Below are 21,943 nucleotides of genomic sequence, written 5' to 3'. Positions count from 1 at the left end.
GCCTCCATGCCCACATGCCACGGTATAATGCTGTTATTCTTATGGCAAGGTGGCGAAGGTTGTGCATAATGTACTTAGGCCTCCTGGACCTATGCTGTTGGTGTTCTGCCTAGTGATTTCAGAGTGTTTATCTGCAGGTTAGAGGTGCACACTGGTTATGTGCTTAGGCCTGATGATTACATGTCTCCTGCCTGTTCTGATACCACGTGCGTATGGGGGGGGCCTAATGCGAGCACCTCGTATGGTTAGGCCAATGTGCCTTCTGCTAATGCAAAGCCTCATTCTCCGTCCGGTACCCTACATTGGTGCTTATGTGTTGATCATGGGAGAGATGCCTATATTACGAGGTGGGCAGTGCTGAAGTTTCTATGCCCAGTTTTATGCACACTGTGTTTCTGCCTCGTGTTGCATCAAGGCTGGTGATTTAGACCAATGCTAATGTGCTGACGTGCATGCTAATGTGATCTATGCCCGATTCCATGCCTATGGTGAAAGTCATGCTATAAGGTTTTATTGCAGATGTTCCTGCCTAATGTGGTATGTCACTGATTTACGCTTAAGGTTCCTACCTTAGGCCAAATGATAATGCTTTAGGTCTTCATTGCAGGATCAAGACTGATTGACTTACCTTTTTCATTTATCCTTTGTCCCTTAGCAATGGTTCTGGCAGTGGCCCAATTGGCCCTGCCATGTAAATAATCCCCTGTAAATATTGCCTTGGCGCCAGTTGGAGCAGTATAGCGATTAGTGTGATTACTATTGTATGTTTGGCACAATACAAAAGTTATTCTTTTCACCTAATCTGGTGTGGTCTCTTTTTGTGGTGCGCCTTGTGGGTCGCCTGTGTGTACTGCGTGGATGCTTTGCACATGTCCTCTGGAGTTTGGCCTGCCCGCTCTGCACCACGCTACCCCATTTCTAACTATTGCATAGAAGTCTACTTACCTGTAATGGAGGTCAACTTGGTTCCTAGAAATAAAAGCACCTAAAGTAATATTTTTCTACAAACATTGGCCTGGAGTCACTCATTGAGTGTATGTGTTCCTGCCTTGTAGGAAGGAGTATGTACACCAAATGCATTCACACTACCACCTGATAAGCCTAATTGACCAGTACAGCTACCCCTATATTGAGAGCAAGGTAATATTTACTTTAACCTCTGCCTACCTTTGGTGACTCACTGGACTCTGTGCACACTATACCTCTTTTTGGTATAGTATATACATAGCCAGCTCCCTACATTAGTGGAATCCAGAAAGCCCAACCGAATCATTTTTGAAAGCCTGGAACCCCATAGAGTCATTATTGGAATCCGGGGACACTGGCATAATCAATTTTGAAATTTCAACTAAAAAAATAAATACGGAATAATATGGAAATAAGCATTCATGAAAACAAATACACAAATGACTAAATATTTTATTTGATTCAGAAATATATAACAAATAAATAGATTTGTTCAATTCAATTCAGGCCACCCATCTTCCATACTATATTCTGTTTGATGCAATTGCACTGCTCCCCTTAGGATACCAACTTAGATTTTTAGCATTCAATTTCAAATTCAGTCACATTTACAGATAGTTTTAAAAACGTCAGTTTTACATTTTGTTTCTTTATTTATGTACACTTTAGAAATATGTTAAGTTAAATTTGTGAGCATCTGTGAAAATGCGTTGCGGACCCCTGCGGGTCTCTGAACCACAGGTTTTGAACTGCTGGTCTCTGATGCTTGAGACCTCTGTGAGGCGGGGTGTGGGGGAGAACAGGGGGACTAGGGTGTGCCACACAATCCGTGCACCTTTGAGGCCCAGCTGTACAACACGCATGAGAGAAACACTTCATACACTGCCTGCCCACAAGCACTTATCCCTTTGTGTTAGGCAGTTAGATTCTTCCTTCTTCGTAGCCTGCACAGAGTGTTCGGGACTTTTTCCAGCACTCAGTCTTGCCTTCGAACAGTCGCATATTGAGCTGCGGCACACTGGCCCTTCTTTATCTTAGAGGCTATTGCCGCACTACCATGGTCAAACAGCAATTCTCTTTACTGGCCATACCTCCTATCTTCGGTGTGTAGAGAAGGCCTTGCGTCTCTCATTCATAATTAATTAATGGGGGACGCCATGTTGATGCTCCAGTAAAGCCTGTTGGAGCTGCTTTCACACTCCAGGACTCTCCACAACCTGCTGCCTCAGCTGGCCCCATGTGGGAAAGCTCATCCTCTCCTAGCTCTGAGGAGACTAGAGATTTGTGACAGGGCAGCTTAACTCCAAGGATGCTCAGGATATATTCTTGTCTTCAGTCTGATCATAACCTCTTGATTATGGAGGTCGTTTTCAACAGTGCAATGGGCAGATCTTGAGGATAGTACTAATTAAAAAAATATATACATATCCATTCGGGACATTAACTAAATTACTATACATCTTAAAGGTGCCCCTGCATCATGTCATTGGTTACTAGTACTAACCTCGAAGTACAAGCCCAGCAACAGAGCACTGGCAACCTGTTCAATCGCATTTCTTGGGCTACTGTATGCTCTTGTAGCATCATTTATGAAGTATGATCTTAGTGGGTTTGAGATGTTCAACTGTGGGAGAAGGTAAGCATGTGTTTCAACCATATCATTACATAGGGCAATAATCTTTGGTCATCATGAACTTATGAAGTGTTGTTAATATGACATAACATCCTTAGCCAGGCTTGTAATCTAGGGCCTCTCTCAACTAATACCGAATAGTATCTGTGCTCGGAGCAACACTAGTGTTGTGTACCTATGTTTTGCCATTGTCTTTTGCCTCGCGGATCTTACGTTACGTACCAGTTTGCCGTGGGTCAGTAAAAAAGTAATTTTATTGCAATGTTATCTTTAGCTGGGCTAGGTAAAACATGGCGTAATGAATATGCTACTTACCAGTATGCATCTGTTCTTGGCATGTACGGCTGCTAACATTCATATCTTAGCATTAGATCGCCGCCTAGTGTTGGGTCCGGATGATCGCACATTGTTGTCCTGGAAGAGTCTTCGAAGTATCCTGAGATAGGTGGCTCCTCCCCTGGACTACAGTGCGCATGGGCATCGGCTCCATCCCCAGATTGTTTTTCGCCATTGTGGCAGAAGATGGAGTGAAAAGTGTAAAGGATGTCCATGCTAATGATTGAATACAATAGTATATCTGCAGCTGCGACAGGCACCGGGGAGGAGGGTGGGCGATATGAATGTTAGCAGCCCAACATGCCAAGAACAGATGCATACTGGTAAGTAGCATATTCAGTTCGAGGCATGTGGGCTGCTAAATTCATATCTTAGCATAGAATACATAGCAGTCCCTCCATTAGCGGCGGTTGCCCGTGCCAGCTGCAGAAACCTGAAAAAGTGTCTTGAGAACAGCCTGTCCTACAGCAGCCTGCTGCTTGGAATGCACATCAACACAGTAGTGTTTTGTAAAGGTATGTGGTGTAACCCACGTGGCTGCTCTGCAAATGTCCTCTAAAGGAATGTTCCCTAGGAAAGCCATGGATGCCCCCAATTTGCGTGTGGAGTGCGCCCTTGGGGGTATCGTTAACGTGCGCTTGGCCTTTTGATAACAGATTTGGATGCACTTAACAATCCACCTGGCTATTCCTGCTTTGGAAATAGGGTTGCCTTTGTGTTGTGGTGAGAAGGCAACAAAAAGTTGTTTTGTTTTCCGAAAGTGTTGTGTTCTGTCTATGTAGTACATTAACGCCCTCCGTACGTCTAACGTATGGAGCATTCTTTCCGCTACCGTTTGTGGGTTTTGGAAGAATGCCGGCAAGTCAATAGTTTGGTTGAGATGAAACTGTGACACCACCTTCGGAAGGAATTTGGGGTTAGTACGTAGCACTACCCTATTTGGATGAATCTGAATGAATGGCTCTTGGATTGTGAGCGCTTGTAGCTCACTAACACGCCTCAGTGACGTAATAGCAATTAGGAAAGCTACTTTCCACGTTAGGAACTGGAGTTCACACGAGTGCAGTGGCTCAAATGGTGGTCCCATCAGTCTGGTGAGGACCACATTGAGGTTCCACACCGGAGCTGGCGGTGTTCTTGGGGGAATGACTCGTTTCAGGCCTTCAAGGAAAGCTTTAATAGCAGGCACCCTGAAAACAGAGAGATGCTGCCTATTCTGAAGATAAGCTGCGATGGCGGATAGATGTATCCGAATAGAAGTGAACGCTAGATTGCACTTGTAAAGATGTAGCAGATAGCAAATGATGTTAGGGATAGATGCATCTAGCGGGTTGATGTCATTGGCTGTACAGTAAATGACAAAACGCTTCCATTTTGCAGCATAGCATGCTCTGGTAGTTGGCTTCCTTGCCTCCTTGATGATGTTCATGCATTCTGGAGGTAGGTTAAGGTATCCAAACTCTAGGACTTCAGGAGCCAGATCGCCAGGTTGAGCTGTTGCGGATCTGGATGCTGAATTTCTCCATGGTTCTGCGTCAAGAGTCTGGGCGTGAGGCGCAGTCTTTGATGCGGCACCACTGAGAGTTCGAGGAACGTGGTGTACCATGCTTGGCGCGCCCACCTTGGAGCAACCAGGATGAGAGTCATCGCGTGCTGCCTTAGCTTTCTTGCCACCAGCGGTATCAGAGGGGCTGGCGGAAAAGCGTACGCAAATTTGCCTGACCAGTTCATCCATATCGCATTCCCCTGCGACTGTGGGTGAGGGAACCTGGCGGCAAAGTGTTGGCATTTCGCGTTTTCTTTTGTTGCAAACAGGTCTATCTCCGGATGACCCCACTGCTGGAAGTACGGGAGGAGTACTGACGGATGTAACTCCCACTCGTGCATTTGATGGCTGTATCTGCTGAGCAGATCCGCCATCTGATTGTCCTTGCCCGGGAGGTGTTCTGCCATGAGGAAGATGTTCCTCTGAATGGCCCACCGCCACATGCCCTGAGCCAGATGAGACAGCTGTGGCGAGTGGGTGCCCCTCTGTTTTTGAATGTAGTACATCGCGGTCATGTTGTCCGTCCGGACTAACACTACCTTGTTGCACAGATGTACAATGAAGGACTTGAGCGCCATGAAGATTGCCATCAGTTCCAGATAGTTGATGTGCATCTTCTGTTGCTGCGTCGTCCATAGTCCCTGCACGGTGTAAGTGAGCAGATGAGCTCCCCATCCCTGGAGAGATGCGTCCGTTGTCAGGATAATCTGTGGCACTGGCTCCTGGAACAGTCGGCCCTTGCAAAGGTTGTGTGGAGTCCACCAATGCAGAGAGTCGTATGCCCGACTGGTAACCAACACTAGGTCTGTTAATTGTCCTTGAGCCTGTGTCCACTGATTTGCTAAGCACTCCTGGAGCGGGCGCATATATAACCGTGCGTGAGGGACTATGAAGATGCAGGAGGCCATCATGCCTATCAACTGCATGAACACTCTCGCTGGAAGTGAGTGTTGTGGTCTGAACTTCTGGATTAGAGACTGCATGCTGTCTATCCTGACTTGGTTTGGGTGAGCCATGGCCGTCAGGGTATTGATCGTCGCACCCAGAAACTGCCGGACATGTGCCGGCTGAAGATGCGACTTTGGGTAGTTCAACGAGAAACCTAGATCGTGAAGGAGGTGAATGGTAGTTGACACGTTCGCGGCGCACTGTTGTTCCGACTTGGCTTGAACGAGCCAGTCGTCCAGGTAGGGGTAGACATGGATGTTCTGCCTCCTGAGGTGCGCCGCTACTGTCGCCAGACACTTGGTAAACACTCTTGGGGCTGTGGTGACTCCGAAGGGTAGGACCTTGAACTGATAATGCCTGCCTTGGATAGTGAACCTGAGGTATTTCCTGTGGGACGGGTGTAGTGGAATGTGGAAATAAGCATCCTTGAGGTCTAAGGTTGCTAAGAAGTCCCCTTGGTTTAACAAGGGAAGAATCTGTTGTAGTGTAAGCATATGGAAATGTTCTGACAGTATATACAGGTTGAGGGGACGCAGATCCAGAATGGGTCTGAGAGATCCGTCCTTCTTTGGAATAAGGAAGTACAGGGAATATACCCCCGTGCCTTCCTCCCCCACTGGCACGAGCTCGATTGCTCCTTTTTGCAGCATTACCACCACTTCCTGCTGCAATAAGTGCAAGTGCTCTGCAGACATAGGCCTTTGCCTTGGTGGAATGTTGGGTGGAGTGGATTTTAACTCTAGACAATAACCGTGCTGGACAAGTTGTCGCACCCACCTGTCTGTGGTGATGTTTCTCCAGACGGGCAGGAACTGCTGTAGTCTCCCCCCGACAGGTGTTAAGTGGTCGGGGGGCAGTGACAGAGAGTCACTGTTTGCTTGGGGTAGAGGAGCGGGAGTTGTTGTTTCCTCTGCCACGTCCTCTGGTGCTGTTTCCTCGGTAACCCCCCTTGTTCTGTTTGGGGTACGAGGATTGTGCTCCACCTCTAGAGAATTGTGATTGTTGACCCATCTGTCCTCTGGTGACTCCATGTGCACCTGAGCGACGAAAATTGTTGCCACGAAACTGTTGTGATTGTAGGGCCCCCATAGACTTAGCAGTTTCGGTGTCTTTCTTTATTTTTTCTAGGGTGGTGTCAACATCTGGACCAAACAGTCTATCAGGATTGACTGGCTGATTAAGTATGGTTGTTTGAATGTCCGGTTTAAACCCCGATATGCGGAGCCACGCCTGTCGTCTCAACATGACGCTAGTGTTAATGGCCCTAGCGGCTGTGTCCGCGGTATCAAGTGCACACTTTATGGCTGCGTTGGAGATCAGTTTTCCCTCCTCTATAAGCAGTTTGGTGCCCTCTTGAAACTGCGGAGGCAGGTGTTGTAAAACTTGCTCCAGGGTGTCGTAATGCACCCTATCGTAACGTGCTAAGAGTGCCTGTGTATTTGCAATACGCCAAAAATTGGCAGCCTGTGCAGCTACTCTTTTGCCTCTTGCCTCTAGCACTTTGGACTCCTTATCCGGGGGAGGAGCTTCACCCGTTGTTTGGGATTTGGCCCTTTTGCGGGCATTTGCGACCACCAGGGAGTCAAGCGGCAACTGTCCCCGAATGTATGCAGGGTCTGCAGGTGCTGGTCTGTACTTTTTTTCGATACGTGGATTGACCACTCTCGCCCTGGTAGGTTCTTTAAAGATGTCCGCCGCATGTTTGAGGACCCCTTTGAGCATAGGCAGTGTCTTTACTGTCCTTTCAGAGACGGAAAAAGTGTCAAATAGAAAGTCTTCTTCTACTGGGTCAGCATGCATGTCCACATCATGATTAGCAGCTGCCCTCTCAATGAGTGCATGAAAACCTGCAGAATCTTCTGTTGGGGATGCACGTGCACTGAAAGGCTGTGGGTCAGGCTGTGGGTCTTGCCCCACATCCTGGGTGCCTTGGTCACCAATGTCATCATATGAATCCGGCTGTGCATCTGGTTCATTGATGGGGAAAGTGTATTGGTCATCTTCACCATATCCCTCACCCTCAGAGTGTTCTGGTGAAGGAGTTGGGCTCCGTCTTGGAGGAGGCTGGATAGGTTCCATGAGGCCTGAAGCGTCCTGAGGAAGCCTTTTCTTTTTTAGGGGGATGACATAGGAGTCCACTGGCTGTGAAGTGATTCTCCTCTTGTAAAGGGTCAATTTGCCCGTGTCTGCGTCGATAAAACGCTCTGAATCCTCTTCTGAGTCGAGTACCCGACTTGAAAATGCCCCCGCCGTCGAAGAATCCGACTTCTTTGGCGTCGATTTTGTTGAAAAGGCCTTCGGCGCCTCCTTTGGCGGCAGAAGGAAGAGAAGTTTACCCGCAGGCTTCACCGGAGTGTCCGTCGGCTTCTGTGGCGATGGCATCGGAGCCGACGCAGCAGAGGCCTTCTCCCTGATTCTCTGTAGTGAAGAGGCGATGAGGGACGCGTCACATACAGTGGCCTTTGGCGTCGACGAGGAGGTCTTGACCTTGCCCTCGGATCCGACGTCCTGTTGCCCCTTCTGAGTCTTTGACGATGATGCCGCAGCCGCCGACCCAGAGTCCTTGGACCGATGCGCAGATGTACCAGCCTTCGATCCGTGTGACTTTGTCGGCTCCGTCTCCACTACGCGTCCGACTAACGGAGTCCCAGTCGGAACCGGAGCCGTTTCGCTGGCTGTTGCGGGCTTTGACGGCGCCGCAGCGGTGGACCCGTGCCGACCACCCTTCTTAGAGGATCCCTCCTCTGTCGCCGATTTTGACACTGTGGAATCGACAGATTTCTTCGACTTCTGTGGACCGGAGGTCGACGGAGTCGATGAAGCAGCGGGTTTGGTCGTTTCCGTTGGTACGGCCGCCATTTTAGGTGTGCTCGAATCCATAAGTTTCGGTTTCGATTTTGGGTCGGCCATTTTAGGTGTAGTCGATACCGTAGGTTTCGATAAGGCCTGCCCAGCAAGTTTGTCCGTGGCCGGGCCGGAAGGCGGGGCCGTGGCTTGCGGTACGGGGTCTAGGGTAAGGCCGACAGGCGATCCCGTGACCCGATCCCGATCTTCGTAACCTTCGGGGCATAGCTCGTCCCCTGAGCTATCTTCCGCGGCCCCATAAACCTCTTCGACGTCCCCTACCTCTTCGACGTATTCAAGGCCTTGACCCCCGACTCCGTCGTCGTGTTCCGGATCTGCCTCGACCTCCGTCTCGGGCGGGGAGATTTGAAGATGATGGCTCTGGTCCTCGTCTTCTTGGTCGCCGAAGATGTTTTCTGGATCTGGGGCCGCTTGTCTGGCTTCAAGGAGCACCGCGCGCCGAATCTTGAGTGTTTTCTTGGACCTGAACCTTGCGCAGGCCCTGCAGTTGCCGTCGTCATGGTCTGGCGAAAGGCATTTGTTACAGACCGGGTGCAGGTCTATATGTGGGTATTTGGACCCACAGAGCGGACAGAGCTGAAACGGACTCCGCTCCATGCTGTAAAGTTGCAGTCGTGTCGCGATGAGAAGGCCCCGATGTCCGAAGAGTGTAAGCACTCCGCAGATTCAGACTCCAAGAGACGGAAGAACTCGAGACCGCACGCAAACAATACCGACGCAAAGAATACAAGGCCTTTTGGCCGTTTAAAGTTAGTTTTTCTCGGTTCCGACAGAGAGACGTCGAGACCGCATCCGAACCCAATGGCGGAAAAAAACAATCTGGGGATGGAGCCGATGCCCATGCGCACTGTAGTCCAGGGGAGGAGCCACCTATCTCAGGATACTTCGAAGACTCTTCCAGGACAACAATGTGCAATCATCCGGACCCAACACTAGGCGGCGATCTAATGCTAAGATATGAATTTAGCAGCCCACATGCCTCGAACAGTATGTTAGCTTGCTCGAGTTTTTTTCTGGACAGTTAGGAACACCCAACTGGCCTTTTGTACTGCAAATCAGGGAAGATGGAGGAACTTAGGTATGACAAATCATGCTTTCATGTGTTAGTCTTAGGATGGTGTCTCAGTTTCTGTAACTTTATAGACCTGCTTTGATAGGTCTCGTAGAGAGGCCCAGCGGCAGTCTGGGAATTAGATATAGGTGTCCATAAGCCTCAAAACTGATTTCTCAAACAACTCTGCAGGAAGTCTATCCCCGCAGTCTATCATTGATAAGTGGATGTGGTTTGTTAATGAGTGAACGTCTAGATATTCATTTTCAGAATCTTTTAGTCTATGATTTCTTTCTATTCCGAAGAAAGGTGGAGCTGACTTTGCTGTCAGATGCTGTGTTGAGTCAGGTCTGTGGTGGCTCCTTTAAAATCCATCTGTGGTCTTTTCTCGCCATTTCAGCTCGCCTCAGCTCACCTTCAAAGCACACTATTTCCTCTATTGTTGATCACTTATTACTACCAAGCTAATTTCTATCCTTTCTGCTCACACCTGACATTTTTGCTCTTTGAAAAGAATATCTTCTGTAGAGTCACATTCATAAGCGGTTAAGTATAAAAAAATTAACAAATGCATGTAATAGTACTAGTGGATGTCATCTGGACTGTTGAGCATATTATTTTGGTGCATCTTCATTAAATTCCCACTATGAAACAAAGCAATTCCACAACTTCCACCATCCACCACACCAATTCAGGTGATAATGAATTGTATGCAGCATATTTTGACATAAATCAAGACCTTCTGGATAATTATTTATTGTTAACAAAAGCACAAGTATGTGAAACTGTCCACACTGCCTATTTAATTAATTCGTGTTTTATTCGACCAGGATACCACCCCTTGGCAAAGTCATCACACTGTCTTGGTTAGCTCCCAAAAGAAAAGACAGCAATGGAAAAGGCTGCCATAATAATGGTAGAATGAGCACAACATAAGTTCTCATTAACAATAATAAAACAAATAAGACTACAATTTAAAATGGTTGTGATGTCATAATAATGACAGAAATAAAGTAATACTAGTGCTTATTAGCAACAACCACACAAATGCAACACAACACTATAAAATTCTACAGTAATTTCTTGGCAGTTTTGTATACCAAAGTACCAAAAAACTGCACCCTAAAATTGATTGCCTTACCTGGTTCTTAAAGATACTGTGTGGAACAGTGATGCTGCCAACGAGCAGGCAGTTTACTAGCCTCAACCGATGAGATGCCACTGGGGTCAGTATATTGTATACTTTCTTCTCCATGTCAATCCCTCGTACAATTCCTTAAAAACAAGATTAAACAGTTTTGTCTTTTAATTTGGTTACATGGCTTTCGTGAAGTCAAATAAAGGTGAGGAAGGCATTTGTCTTTTAGCTCAGAGCTATACAGTGTTAAAAACATTTTAATTCTTTTTATGATCAATGGGATCCTTAACTTTTTCCCGAAATAGCCGACAAATAAACAGGGCAGCATTACACTAGCTCATGTCAATTTGCACTAGTTTACCCCAGAAATGGTGTCACTTGGAAAGTTGCATAAAAATATGTAGTCAATTACCCAGGGAGTTAGACATCATTCACTTTTTAATATACTTAGGTCGGAATAAAGTGGATATGCATAAGTTGCCTCACCAACCATACGGCAGCCGAAAGTGATACTTTTAAATGACCGCATGACTTCAACATAGCTGGTGCATCCATCAGGGGCATAGTACGCACACTACATCCACTTTGCGCTCGCCTTGCAGTCCCGTGTCAATATCTCACAGATCGCCACGTAGGACCACGAGCCATTACTGTGGCACTGGATATCGACGCAACGCAAAGCAGTGCTTGCTGTACCCTCTCGGCATTATTGATCCCGGGCATGTAAATCGGATCACGGGCGGAACGAACAATGAGCACACAATCACACGACCTACTTCCATGAGATCCCCTCACCCTTAAGATAGAGCGGCAACATGGTACAGTGAGGAGGTGATGTAAGAGACAGCACCCACTCCAGTTAAGAGGACTCAAAAGCCCCGGTGGAGAGAACGTATTCTCTAACCACCCTTCACTGTGTGCCAGAGCTGCGGGGACATTGGGAGTTACATCTGAGGAAGAACTGCGCTGTACTGGATGGCAGCCTCATGGCGCCGGGGAGGTCAGTTTTACACCAAGGCCAGAATCCCCAAGATGGCTGCCACAGTGGCCCCTACCGAGTTGTGCTACTACTCTGGGGGGAAGAAAAAAAACAGACATCGACCAGAACCCAACCGGCCTACCCATCAGGATACTGAATCTATTAACTTACCTCTGACTGTGGAGAGCTAGCTTTTTGGCCGATGCCTGGTGGAGCTATCTGATAGCTAAAGAGGAGAGGGGCTGTGGACTTCCCCCCCCTTGGCCGTCACCTACCCAGCCGGACTTTGGGCAGACTTTCCTTCGTCTCTCCGTCGCATTCTCCCTCCTACCCCTTTACCCTACCCCCTTTCCCTTCTAAGCTCATTTATCTAGTCTTCTACGCTCTTGAAATCTTTTTCTAGTAACAGATGTAATTTTGTAACTTTGTGGAACCTTATGTAAAGCGCTCGGATACCTCCGGGTGTAGACAGCGCTATATAAAACTCAAATAAAAAAATGCATTTTTAATCAACTAAGAAGCGTACAATATTAGATTACTAGTTAAATACTTATGGAACAGAAACACCAGGCTGCTATAAGTATGTTTAGTTAATCAATGAATTCTTCAAACTAGTCCAATTACTTAAGCACATTTCAAAATGTGATTTAAAGGAAAAACAAATGAGATTGTGCAAGCTCTTTATTATGGGTTTGGCTCTGGTTGAACTCTCGTATGGTACCTTTCTGTTCTTGAAGTAATTTGTGACATTGGGACATTACAGATTTGACTGGTTTAAATGTGCTCGAGTCACCATTTGGCAGCCAGCCTTGGTGTTGATTTATGTACAAGCGTATAAGTAGAAGTGAAGCTCTGCTATGGCAGGGATCATACATATTTAATCTAGCCTGCCTTTTTCTATTTTTAGAAGTAAAGGGGCATCTACTACTTCCTCGATCAAGTAATGAGTGATGGATTTTTAGCAACAACCGTGACCATATCCACCTAAATAGAAAGGAACAACCTTTTCTTCTTAGGAGTTGTGCTGTCCTGAGGAGTCGGGTTTTTGTCCACAGCTGGGAAACCTACACTGGCACAGTTGGCCCACTTCAACTCGGGCTAGGGGGCACTGATTCAGTAGTGCCTTCCGGTGTCAGGTTTTTGGCAGTACGGTGTCCTCAAAGTTCTTCTGGGATGCCTGCAGGAGAGTAGCTCTGCTACTCCACTGGAGTTCCTGAGTCTTGGTTGAAGGCTAGAAGTCCTCCCAGGTTTTTGAAGGCACAGAATGCTGCTGGGTGTATGTCACCTTTGGTGCAATTGTGGAGGACAGCAGACAGGCTGGCAGGGTTGGCGCCAAGTCAGTTGCTGGTCTTCTGTTTTTGCTTTTACAACTGTTCCGCATCTATGTTCTTCTTTCAGGTCGGAATGATCCGATTTGCTGGCGCCAGGCACTCCATACTAAATATAGGGGTGTTAGGGAAGTGTAGGATAGTAGTCAATGGGCTACATTCCACTGGAGTCACTACACCTCCTAAATGACCACTTCCTGTGGGAAATGGGCATAACCCTGTCCCAGAGTGCCCATGTCTGCAATCACAGAGATGGCAGACTCGAAAATGTTGTGTCCACATCAGGTAGCTCACCTTAGGGGTGGACCTAGCCTTAGGGTGAACACATCTCTCTGACTACTAATTCTCCTGGTGCCAAATTAAATGGGCCCTGGTCAGGGAGGAGGGCAGTCAGATTGCATACCAAATGCAGCAGCCTCTTTGAAGCCCCCCATCTTGGAATGCAAATTTACAGGTCATCCTGCTGGAAGTGGGTCTGGACACCATTTGCCGGAGCAAACTTTGTTTCTGACCTTGTGAGAGCATTGGCCCTCACCCCTGTGGGTTAGAAACCAGTCTATTGTGGCAGGCAGGCCAGGACCAGTCAGCCAGCCAGCATACTAGCAGTTGTTATGTTTTCAGGGGGCACATCTAAGGTGTCCTCTGGGTGCATGTATTAATAAATCCATCAAAGGAATCATTATGGGCTTATTAATACAAGATGATGGTTACCAAACATCTTTGGTTTCAGTTAAGCCATCATGTAACTGGGGAGAACTCGTTTTTACCAGTGTCCTGCCCATGTACTTAAAATGGCTTCCCTAGTTACTTGTACTGGCAGTAATGGAACTGGCCAGCACAGGGTCAAATCGGATCATGCAGATACGCGGACACATGCAGTACAGTGCATACGGACACGGAGTTATAAGGCCTGCTGCTGTAGGGGTAAAACACATATACTGTATGCAGTATCTGTAGGCATGGCACACAGTGGTGTGCCAGGTTGTGTTTTTACTTTTGTCTGCACCAAGACACGCAGACTGCAATGGCAGTCAAGCATGAGTTAGGTGAGTGGTCTCTTAGGCTTATCACAATACATGCTGTAGCCACGGGACACTCTTAGGTACCCATACTGTATTTACTAGGGACTTGCAGGGGTGCCACATGAATTGCCAATTGGGGGAACAATTATAAAGTTCAGGGAAAGAAAACTGGCACTGGGGACCTGGTTAGCAGGAACCCAGTGTTCTTCTAGTCAAAATTGTATTGAATACCAAGCGAAAAGTGGGTGCGACCACGTCAGAAATTGGCACTTTCCTACAATAACCGTTACCATACACCACTGCATTCCCTCAGCAATAAAGGGGGAGGTAATTAACCCAAAATAACAACTGTATCCAGGAAATATTTTTCTATATATTCTTGCAACGGCGCAAGGGCTTCAAAAGGATTTGGAGAAAGTCTTCTGACAAGGAGTCAAAATCTAAATACAAAACAGCTATAACAAATCTTCACGGGCTCTGCAGGGCAGCTCGGGCGTCTTTTTTCCCCATTCAAAATCTCCAATGCCCAAAACTGCCCCAAGACTCTTCAACGTGGTCAAGGAACTCTGACCCTAACAAAACATCTCCAGGTTCCTCGCTATCACCCTCAAGATGCGAAGAACTGGCCCACTTCTTTGTCAAAAAGGTGGCTGACGTTGAACACCATATGACAAAGGATCAAAGGGAAGAAGAGCAGGCTACTCTATTTACTCCCAACACCAATGCACGGGAGCACGTTCCAATAGGAAAAAATTAATACCCTTAACGAGTCTCCTAAAATGAAGTTGTTGTCTCTTCTGGACACCCCTCATTTTTTGTTTGACTATGCTACAGATTAAATCAGGATCTCAGCAAGATCCCCTCCCATCGACTTAGCTCCACCTCATGGGCCCTCATCTACTACAACTTGTGGTTAATTTTCTCAATTACTCTCCACATGTGGGTTATGTTTCATAGACATGGAAGCAGGCCATGAGCTTACCGCTTAAAAAAAAGCCTTAACTTGACCCCCACCAACAGGTCGAACTTTAGACCAATTTTTATGCTGCCTGTCTTCTCCGAAAATTTGGAGAAACATGTGAATTTGCTGCTAACCACTTTTGTGGAAGCCCAAAACTTCCTACACCTCTCAATCGGGTTTTACGGCTGGGCATAGCACTGAATTTGCCCTCCTAGGTATCATGGAACATCCAAGACCACTCCTGGATTAGGGTGGAACAGTTTGGCCTTCAACACGGTGTCCCATTCCATTCTTGTAGAAATAATGGGGACGCTAGGTCTTTAATGGAACAGCCTTAGCTTGGATGACCTAATTCCTGAAAGTTCGCACATTACAGATTCGATTGGCCGGTGGTAGGTCAGAGCTGTGTGATCTGACTTCAGGTGATGGGGGTTAAAAATAAAAGAAAACGGAGAAAGGGCATAAAGATGGGGACTAATACAACCGATCATCAATCGGGAGCCGGGTGCAGTGGCGTGGAGGGCATAGAAGATGGGTCCAAAGTACTTTTTGCCCCAGCAGCTGAGACTACCATACAATCGCATATTGAGACCTTTTGGGGGACTTTTAAAGAGGACCTGTTTAGTTGTATTAAAATTGCTTTGGAGCCTTTAACTAAAATGACTTCCATAGATTACACCTAAAGAGCATGAGGGAGCCGACTCAAGCCAAGGTATAAGTCATAACCAGGCTGAAGCACCTGAGGGAGCGCGACCTATGGTTTCTTATCAGGTGAACCCTATGGGTGGTTTAGATAATAGTCTCTCTAATAATCTTGAATCTGGTGTTTCTTTGATTCCTGGAGGATCCCAAACACAGTCTGAACACTTAACAGTTTCTGCGGAAAGAGCGAGGCATAGGCAGTCCTCACGAGGGCAGGGAAATAAAATGTAAGTTTCACCTGCCCCCGGAGGCCACCCCTCTTACAGCTGTCCTAGTTGGGGCCCCGTATCATAAAGATAATATTAACGAATCTTCAGAACAACTGATAATCGCAGTTTTACATTGGTGTACAAAACTATCAGAGGGTGGGACCAAAGCAGCTTCACATATTAATATGGCGAGACGTGTGGGGTGGGTTGGCCAGGGTTTGAAGACAGTCAATGGAGATTGTATTGTGGTGAATTTTAATCAGCCTAATGTAGCCCCTTTACTTTTTAAAGAACATGGTAATGGTAGCCCAGGAGAAATTAGAGCACTCCCTTTAGGCTTTTTTTTATCACCCACCTAGGAGAAACGTATATGTAAATTCTACATCCCGGTTCAATTACACTGTAGAAAGACCACAGACCGGGTGGGTCCCCCGGGGGGTCACATAGAGAACCCAATTTTAATAGTGAGAACACGAAAACACAAACTGTCAGATTGTCTACATCTGGGGTGGCCACAGGCTCTAGGTTTACTGGAAACACATTAGAAATAACCAATAGATTTGCTCCTTTGAGCCAGTAAGACTCCAATGATTGACTAGCAAATCATACTCCTACACGAGGTCAGACCTATTGGAGTCAGTCTGAATCCAGCATGAGTGTACCAACACGAGAGGCAGAAAGAGGGACAGATACCCTGAAAATTTTAAGTTGGAATATAGCTGGCCTAAAAAAATGAGTGTGATGATCCCTCGTGGCCTGGTTTAGTGAAGGAATATGATATATTGGGGCTCCAGGAAACATGGGATTTAGAAAACACATTTTGGCTGGATGGTTACACCTCTTTTACAGAGGTTGCGCAAACATTGGCTGCAGGTCAGGCGAAGGGTGGCTTGCTCTCACTGATCTGCCTAAAAATAAAAGGAAGTTATTGTAAATTAGATACAGAATCAGCGAACTGTCTAGCGGTTGAGATTAATCCAGCACATGCGCGGAGGCTTCTTATTATTAATTTTTATAATTAGTTTGATATGTTACTGATCAATGAACATTTATATACGCTTAGTCACTTCTTACAGGCCTATAGAGATAAACAGCTCAGTTCCCGATTATTTTACTGGGTGATTTGAACATTCATCTGTGTCAAAAAAAGTGCCAGGTGTTTGATGAACTTGGTCCAGGTGATAATGCAGAGACCCACTTCAAAAACTCTACACAAGGACGATGCTTAGAGGATACTCTTGCAGATTTTGGGTTGGTACTCCCAAACAGGAGAGAAGAAGGGGGGGGGGGTATTCCTACTTGCAAGGGTAGGGGTCTGTTCTCCACTATTGATTATATATTTGTTAGCACAATTTTAGCTCTCTACGTAAAGGAATATGTGGTACAATGGTCGCATTTTAGTGATCACAACCCTATTCATATTAGTCCAAGGGGTTGTGTAAACACCACAGGGGGAAGTGGGGAGGGGAGGGAAGAGATTAGGGCCCTTGATCCCATATTGAGAACCAGGGATCAAGGGCGGAGATTGAAATGGGTCATGGTGGTACCCAACCTCTTTTTGACCAACATGTTAAATCTTGTAGGCACAGGGATAGCTCTCTGTCTAGATAGCACCCAAGGAGGAGTGGCAACTGTTGAGCTTTTGAGAAGATTTGTAAACAGGTAGATAGTGCCCTCCCCCTACCTATAAAAGAAGGCGTTCAATAGGCAGAGAGGTGGTTTGATTGTAACTGCTCGGCTGCTCACCGGAACTTATTACTCGCCCTGAAGCATATACCCCAGGGCAAAAATAGAATAGCTATGCTAAGGACGGAGTAAAAGCGGGCACTACGTAATCGCAAATCTGAAATTAAACAAGAGGCTTGGGACGATCTATTGTTTGTTGATAAGTTCAAGAATAGTGCGAAATTTTGGGAGGTCGTTAACAGACCCTTCTTTTCTGACTTGGGGACAAACATAGTGGAGTGTAACATGCCTGAAGAGCTTTGGTTCTCCCATTTTAAATATATCTATGGGGACCAACTTGATCAGGCGAATACAGGCCCTACCTGCCCTATTGCTGCTTATAGTATAACTTTCTCTGCAAAAGAGGTGGCTGTGGCTATAGCCCAAATGTCTTGTAGTAAAGCGCCGGGTCGGGGCGACAGCACGCGACTCCGCCCAGGGGTCAAACGCGCATGTGATGTCAGCGAGGTCACATAGGCCCCACTGTGGCATGCCTACGTCAGTTTTCTTGGAAATGTAAGTAACTCTTACATCTGATCGTGATTACTAGACACGTAGAATAGATACCCTAGCAATACCCATGGGGAAGGAGGGTCTGCGAAAGGACCCCACCAGTCTGGACAGAACAGAAAGTCACAGGGGACCAGACCTGTAGACCAGGGAGGCAACCTCGTCCCTACCAGGCAAAAGGACCCCCCCACAAGCCAACGCCAGCTGCACCAGAAGGGATGTAGGAGGGAGAAGGAAGAGTGGAGACACACACATTCACAACAGAGGAACCTAGGGCAAGGCCGGAGGGGCCGAAGCATCCCACTCCACCCCCAGGGCAACAGAGCCTTCACCCAACGCCAGGACAGGCAGAGGAATAAGAAGAAGAAGAAGCCCAGAGAGTGCAAGGAAACCAAGGAAAGAGGCGAGCCCACCCAGATGGAAGGCAACAGGCCAGCCAGAGCGGTAGCTACAACCATAAGCTGCCAGAAGCATAAGGGACACTGAAGCATCTCAGCTCTCAGCACAAGAGCAGGAGGGTGAGGAAATAGCCGGACCTACTACACAAGGGCCGCGCACACAACCTCAAGAAGCAATAGCAACATACAGAAACGCCATGGAGAACAGGCACCCGAAGGCAACCAGCACTCCCCAGCAGAGCATAGCTATACAACAGCTACCACTACCCCACACAGGGTAAAGTAAGTCCCAAAACACGGGAACCCTCTTTGGAAGAACTTCCGCAGCAGAGGAGAAAGCAAAGAGTCACAAGAAAAAACAGCCCAGCAGAAGGCTTGACATCAGCCCAAAGAAAAACAGAAGGTCTAATTCTCAGGGCCAAGTCAACTATTCCAGCAAAAAACACAGGCAAAAAGGGGCGTCCAGCAGCCAACAATGCCAAAGTCCAAGCAAGGAGGACTCAATGGCCAACAAATACCATCTACAGCTAGGGCATCCAAAAAGCCCAAACCCAGCTCAACTCAGCAGTCACTGAGGAGGGGAATGAGGAGGAGAATAAGGCTGAGGAGGAGAATAAGGCAGAGGAGGAAGAGTAGGAGGCAGACGGAGCCCAGCCAGGAACATCTGGATGGCCGAATCAGCCGGGGCACGGAACAACAAGCTGCCATCAAACGGAAGATCAATGAGCCACTCCCGAATATTCGCAGGGAACACGCCATCCCGAAGCCATGCATGGCGACGGAGGGCGAATGAGTAAGCCATGGCCCGGCCCAACACCTCCGAGATGTCCGGAGCAGAGAATAAACGCCACCAGCTCCTGGCCATCCAACGCATGATGCTGCAAGCCCACCTGAACAGTCTCCTGGGAAGCCGCAGATCCCGGAGACTCCGCCGAGCCCCACAAACAAGAGGAGGCCCTCCCCAATGCACAAGGTGTTAAGGGCCCGCAGAGCAGCACTGGTTGAGGCGAACATGTTGCGCCCCCAAGAGTCCAGCCCATGGGCCACCCGGGACGACAGAGTCAACAGTGGTGGCAGGGAGGGGAAAGCGGTCCGCAAAAGTGGACTGGCAGCAGAGGGGTGGAGGGAGAGGCAAGCCGGGTGACGTGGCGCCGGAAGGTGTCAGTGCGGAAGGTGTTGAGGCACCGGATCCCCTGAGGCAGGACACCTCCAAGCCCCAGTCAGGCAAGAAAGGAGCGAACCCTCAAAGGGGAGTAAGATCTCCCTCCCACCAGAGCCCTGGTGGAGAACCTCCAAGAGATGGTCCGCCGGAAAATGACCAATCGGGTCCCCCATGCGCAGAATGCCCACATCTGTGGACACCGCGTGAGCGAAGGCCGCACCCACCTCCGTAGGACCTCGCGGAGAAGAAAGCAGCTCCTCCGTGGGTGACAGCTTAGACTAAGGCGGTCGTCCGTCCCCGAAGCCAAGCGGGAAGGGCAAAGGCCAGACCTGGAAGCCCGAAGGCACTGAAGAATGGGGGACCTGCCTCTCCTCCGATGAGCACCTCGGCCTCAGAAAAGGCAGGGAGCCACCCTTCGACGACGCCGGCAAAAATGACACCACACGGCGGCAAGTCTCCGGGGAAGAGGAAACCAATATGCAGTCAGCCTCCAGAGAAGAGGGAGCGTCCGAAGACTAATCCGTGGCACGACCTCTGTGTGAAGCCGTGGAGTCCACACCCTGAGGTAGGATGCCAGCACCATCCGGCGCCGAAGGAGAGACCAGATAGGCTCCTCCGAGCCACACCGCACCGGGGACCGGAGTGAGGCCGGAGCCGAAGTGGCCAAGGGGAGGTGCAGGGACGGCGCCGACTCTACCTCCGCCGAGGCAGCCGCCTGCGTGGAGGGACGAGAGGGACCAGGGGAGTGACCCGTAGTCCTCCACCCAGAATGTTGCAGAGGCGGTCCAGCGACCCATGTGGTGTCGCCCGGGACGAATCAACCTCCCACTCGCCCTCCGATGAGGCAGCGGCCCCCGGGGAGGAACAAGAAGGGCCCGGAGGGGGACGAGGAGTCCCCCACCTCACCTCGACCAATAACAGGATGAGGAGAGATCACGACCCCTGTGGCGCTGCCCAAAGCAGACACCGGCGCCATCAGCTCAGCCTTGGAGGAGGCCTTTGCCTGCCCAGAAGGCAGAGCGGGGCTCGGGGATGCGACCCGAGCCCCGGCGACCTCCCGCGACACCACAGGGACTACCACGGAAGTTTGTGGCGAGGCGGAGACGTCGTGGCCTGAAGGAGGGACCGCACCCCAACAGAACCACATCCTCCAAGCCTGGATCCGAACCAGCCCGTGCGGAGGGCCCCACGCGAGGCAAGGGATCCGTCAACGCCCCAGGAGGGGAAGGAGGAGACGCCAAAGAGGCCCGCAAAGCCGCCGCGCATGTCTATCTGGACTCTCGACGCCCCCTCACCGGAAAACTGTGGATAGGAGGCGGACACCTGGGGCCGCATCACCCGCAGAGTCTCAACACCCCCAAAAGGACGAACACCAGCCCCCAGGGACAAACTGCAACACTTACCCACCGGGGAGCGACGACATCGGGGAAAGACTAAGACGACCACGGCCGTATCTGAAGCTGTCTGCCGCAGCTGATCGAGGTCGACCTGGAGAGACGCTGTTTCATTCGGCACTCCCGCCGCGACTTCTGCTTCAACTGTTGAAATGCCTTGTGAGAAAGTGCCATCTTTCTTGCATTGGAATGCCCCCACTTTTTTTCTGAACTGCTGATGTACTTTGAGTGTGCCCTGGGTTCCTGTCAACCCGCTACCCAGGGCCTGTGTTCCTTCCCTAAAACTGTGTTGAAACTAAAAACCCAATTGGCATCTCTGGCCACCTGTCAGCCCCTAGTAAATGGTACCCTAGGTACCCAGGGCATGTTGACCAGAGAAGACCCCTAAGGGCTGCAGCACCTATTGTGCCACCCTCAGGGGACCTGTACCCTGGCACCCACATACTGCCTTTGTTTAGTTCTGTACTTAGGCACTCAGCCTGCAAAGTCGACATGGCACACATCCCTGTGGGCCATGCCCACAGGACCCACTGACCTGGCATACTTAAGTCACCCCTCTAGCTGGGTGCCCTATGCCAGAGGTGTGGGCACAGGTGCAGGAGCCCTGTGCCCCTACAGTACCCAGGACCATTCCTGGGTACTGTAAGTGCAGTGATGCCATTAAGAGTATATGGTGCTGGGAGGTGGTCATTACGAACTCCACAGCATCATAATGGCTACACTGAAGACTGACAAGTTTGGTACCAAACTTCTCAGCACATTAAACCCGCACTGATGCCAGTGTGGGATTTGATGTAAAATGCACCAGAGGGCATCTTAGAGATGCCCCCTGAAACCCTAACCTACAATCCACGTCTGGGCTGAGTGGCTGCAGAGGCTGCCACACAGCAGACATGTTGCTGGACCCCTGGGTGGAGAGCCCCCCGCTCTCCTGGGCCTGCAACAATGCACATCCTGGGGGGAGGTGCTAGGTCTCCTCCCCCAGGATGGGCAGGGGTAAGCTTCAAAGGCTTCTGTGAGCTTATCCGGACCATTTGCTATACCCAGCAACTGGCCCCCACCAGTCCTGA

General features: G+C 48.9%; 1 protein-coding gene across 3 annotated transcripts in view; it reads right to left on the bottom strand.

Annotated features, from left to right (window-relative positions):
- The window catches only part of NOL9 (nucleolar protein 9), a 160,876-nt gene that overhangs the window by 24,530 nt on the left and 114,403 nt on the right, over positions 1 to 21,943 (bottom strand). For all 3 annotated transcript variants that reach the window (XM_078642549.1, XM_078642547.1, XM_078642548.1), the window contains one exon: positions 10,487 to 10,620. In XM_078642549.1, coding sequence (XP_078498675.1) covers positions 10,487 to 10,620 — 134 coding nt within the window. The remainder of the gene's footprint in view (positions 1 to 10,486; positions 10,621 to 21,943) is intronic.

This window comes from Lissotriton helveticus, chromosome 5_1 (assembly GCF_964261635.1).
Source record: "Lissotriton helveticus chromosome 5_1, aLisHel1.1, whole genome shotgun sequence".
NCBI classification, from domain to species: Eukaryota; Metazoa; Chordata; class Amphibia; order Caudata; family Salamandridae; genus Lissotriton; species Lissotriton helveticus.
The sequence above is the reverse complement of the archived record's forward strand: the minus strand, read 5'-3'. Positions and strand labels throughout refer to the sequence as shown.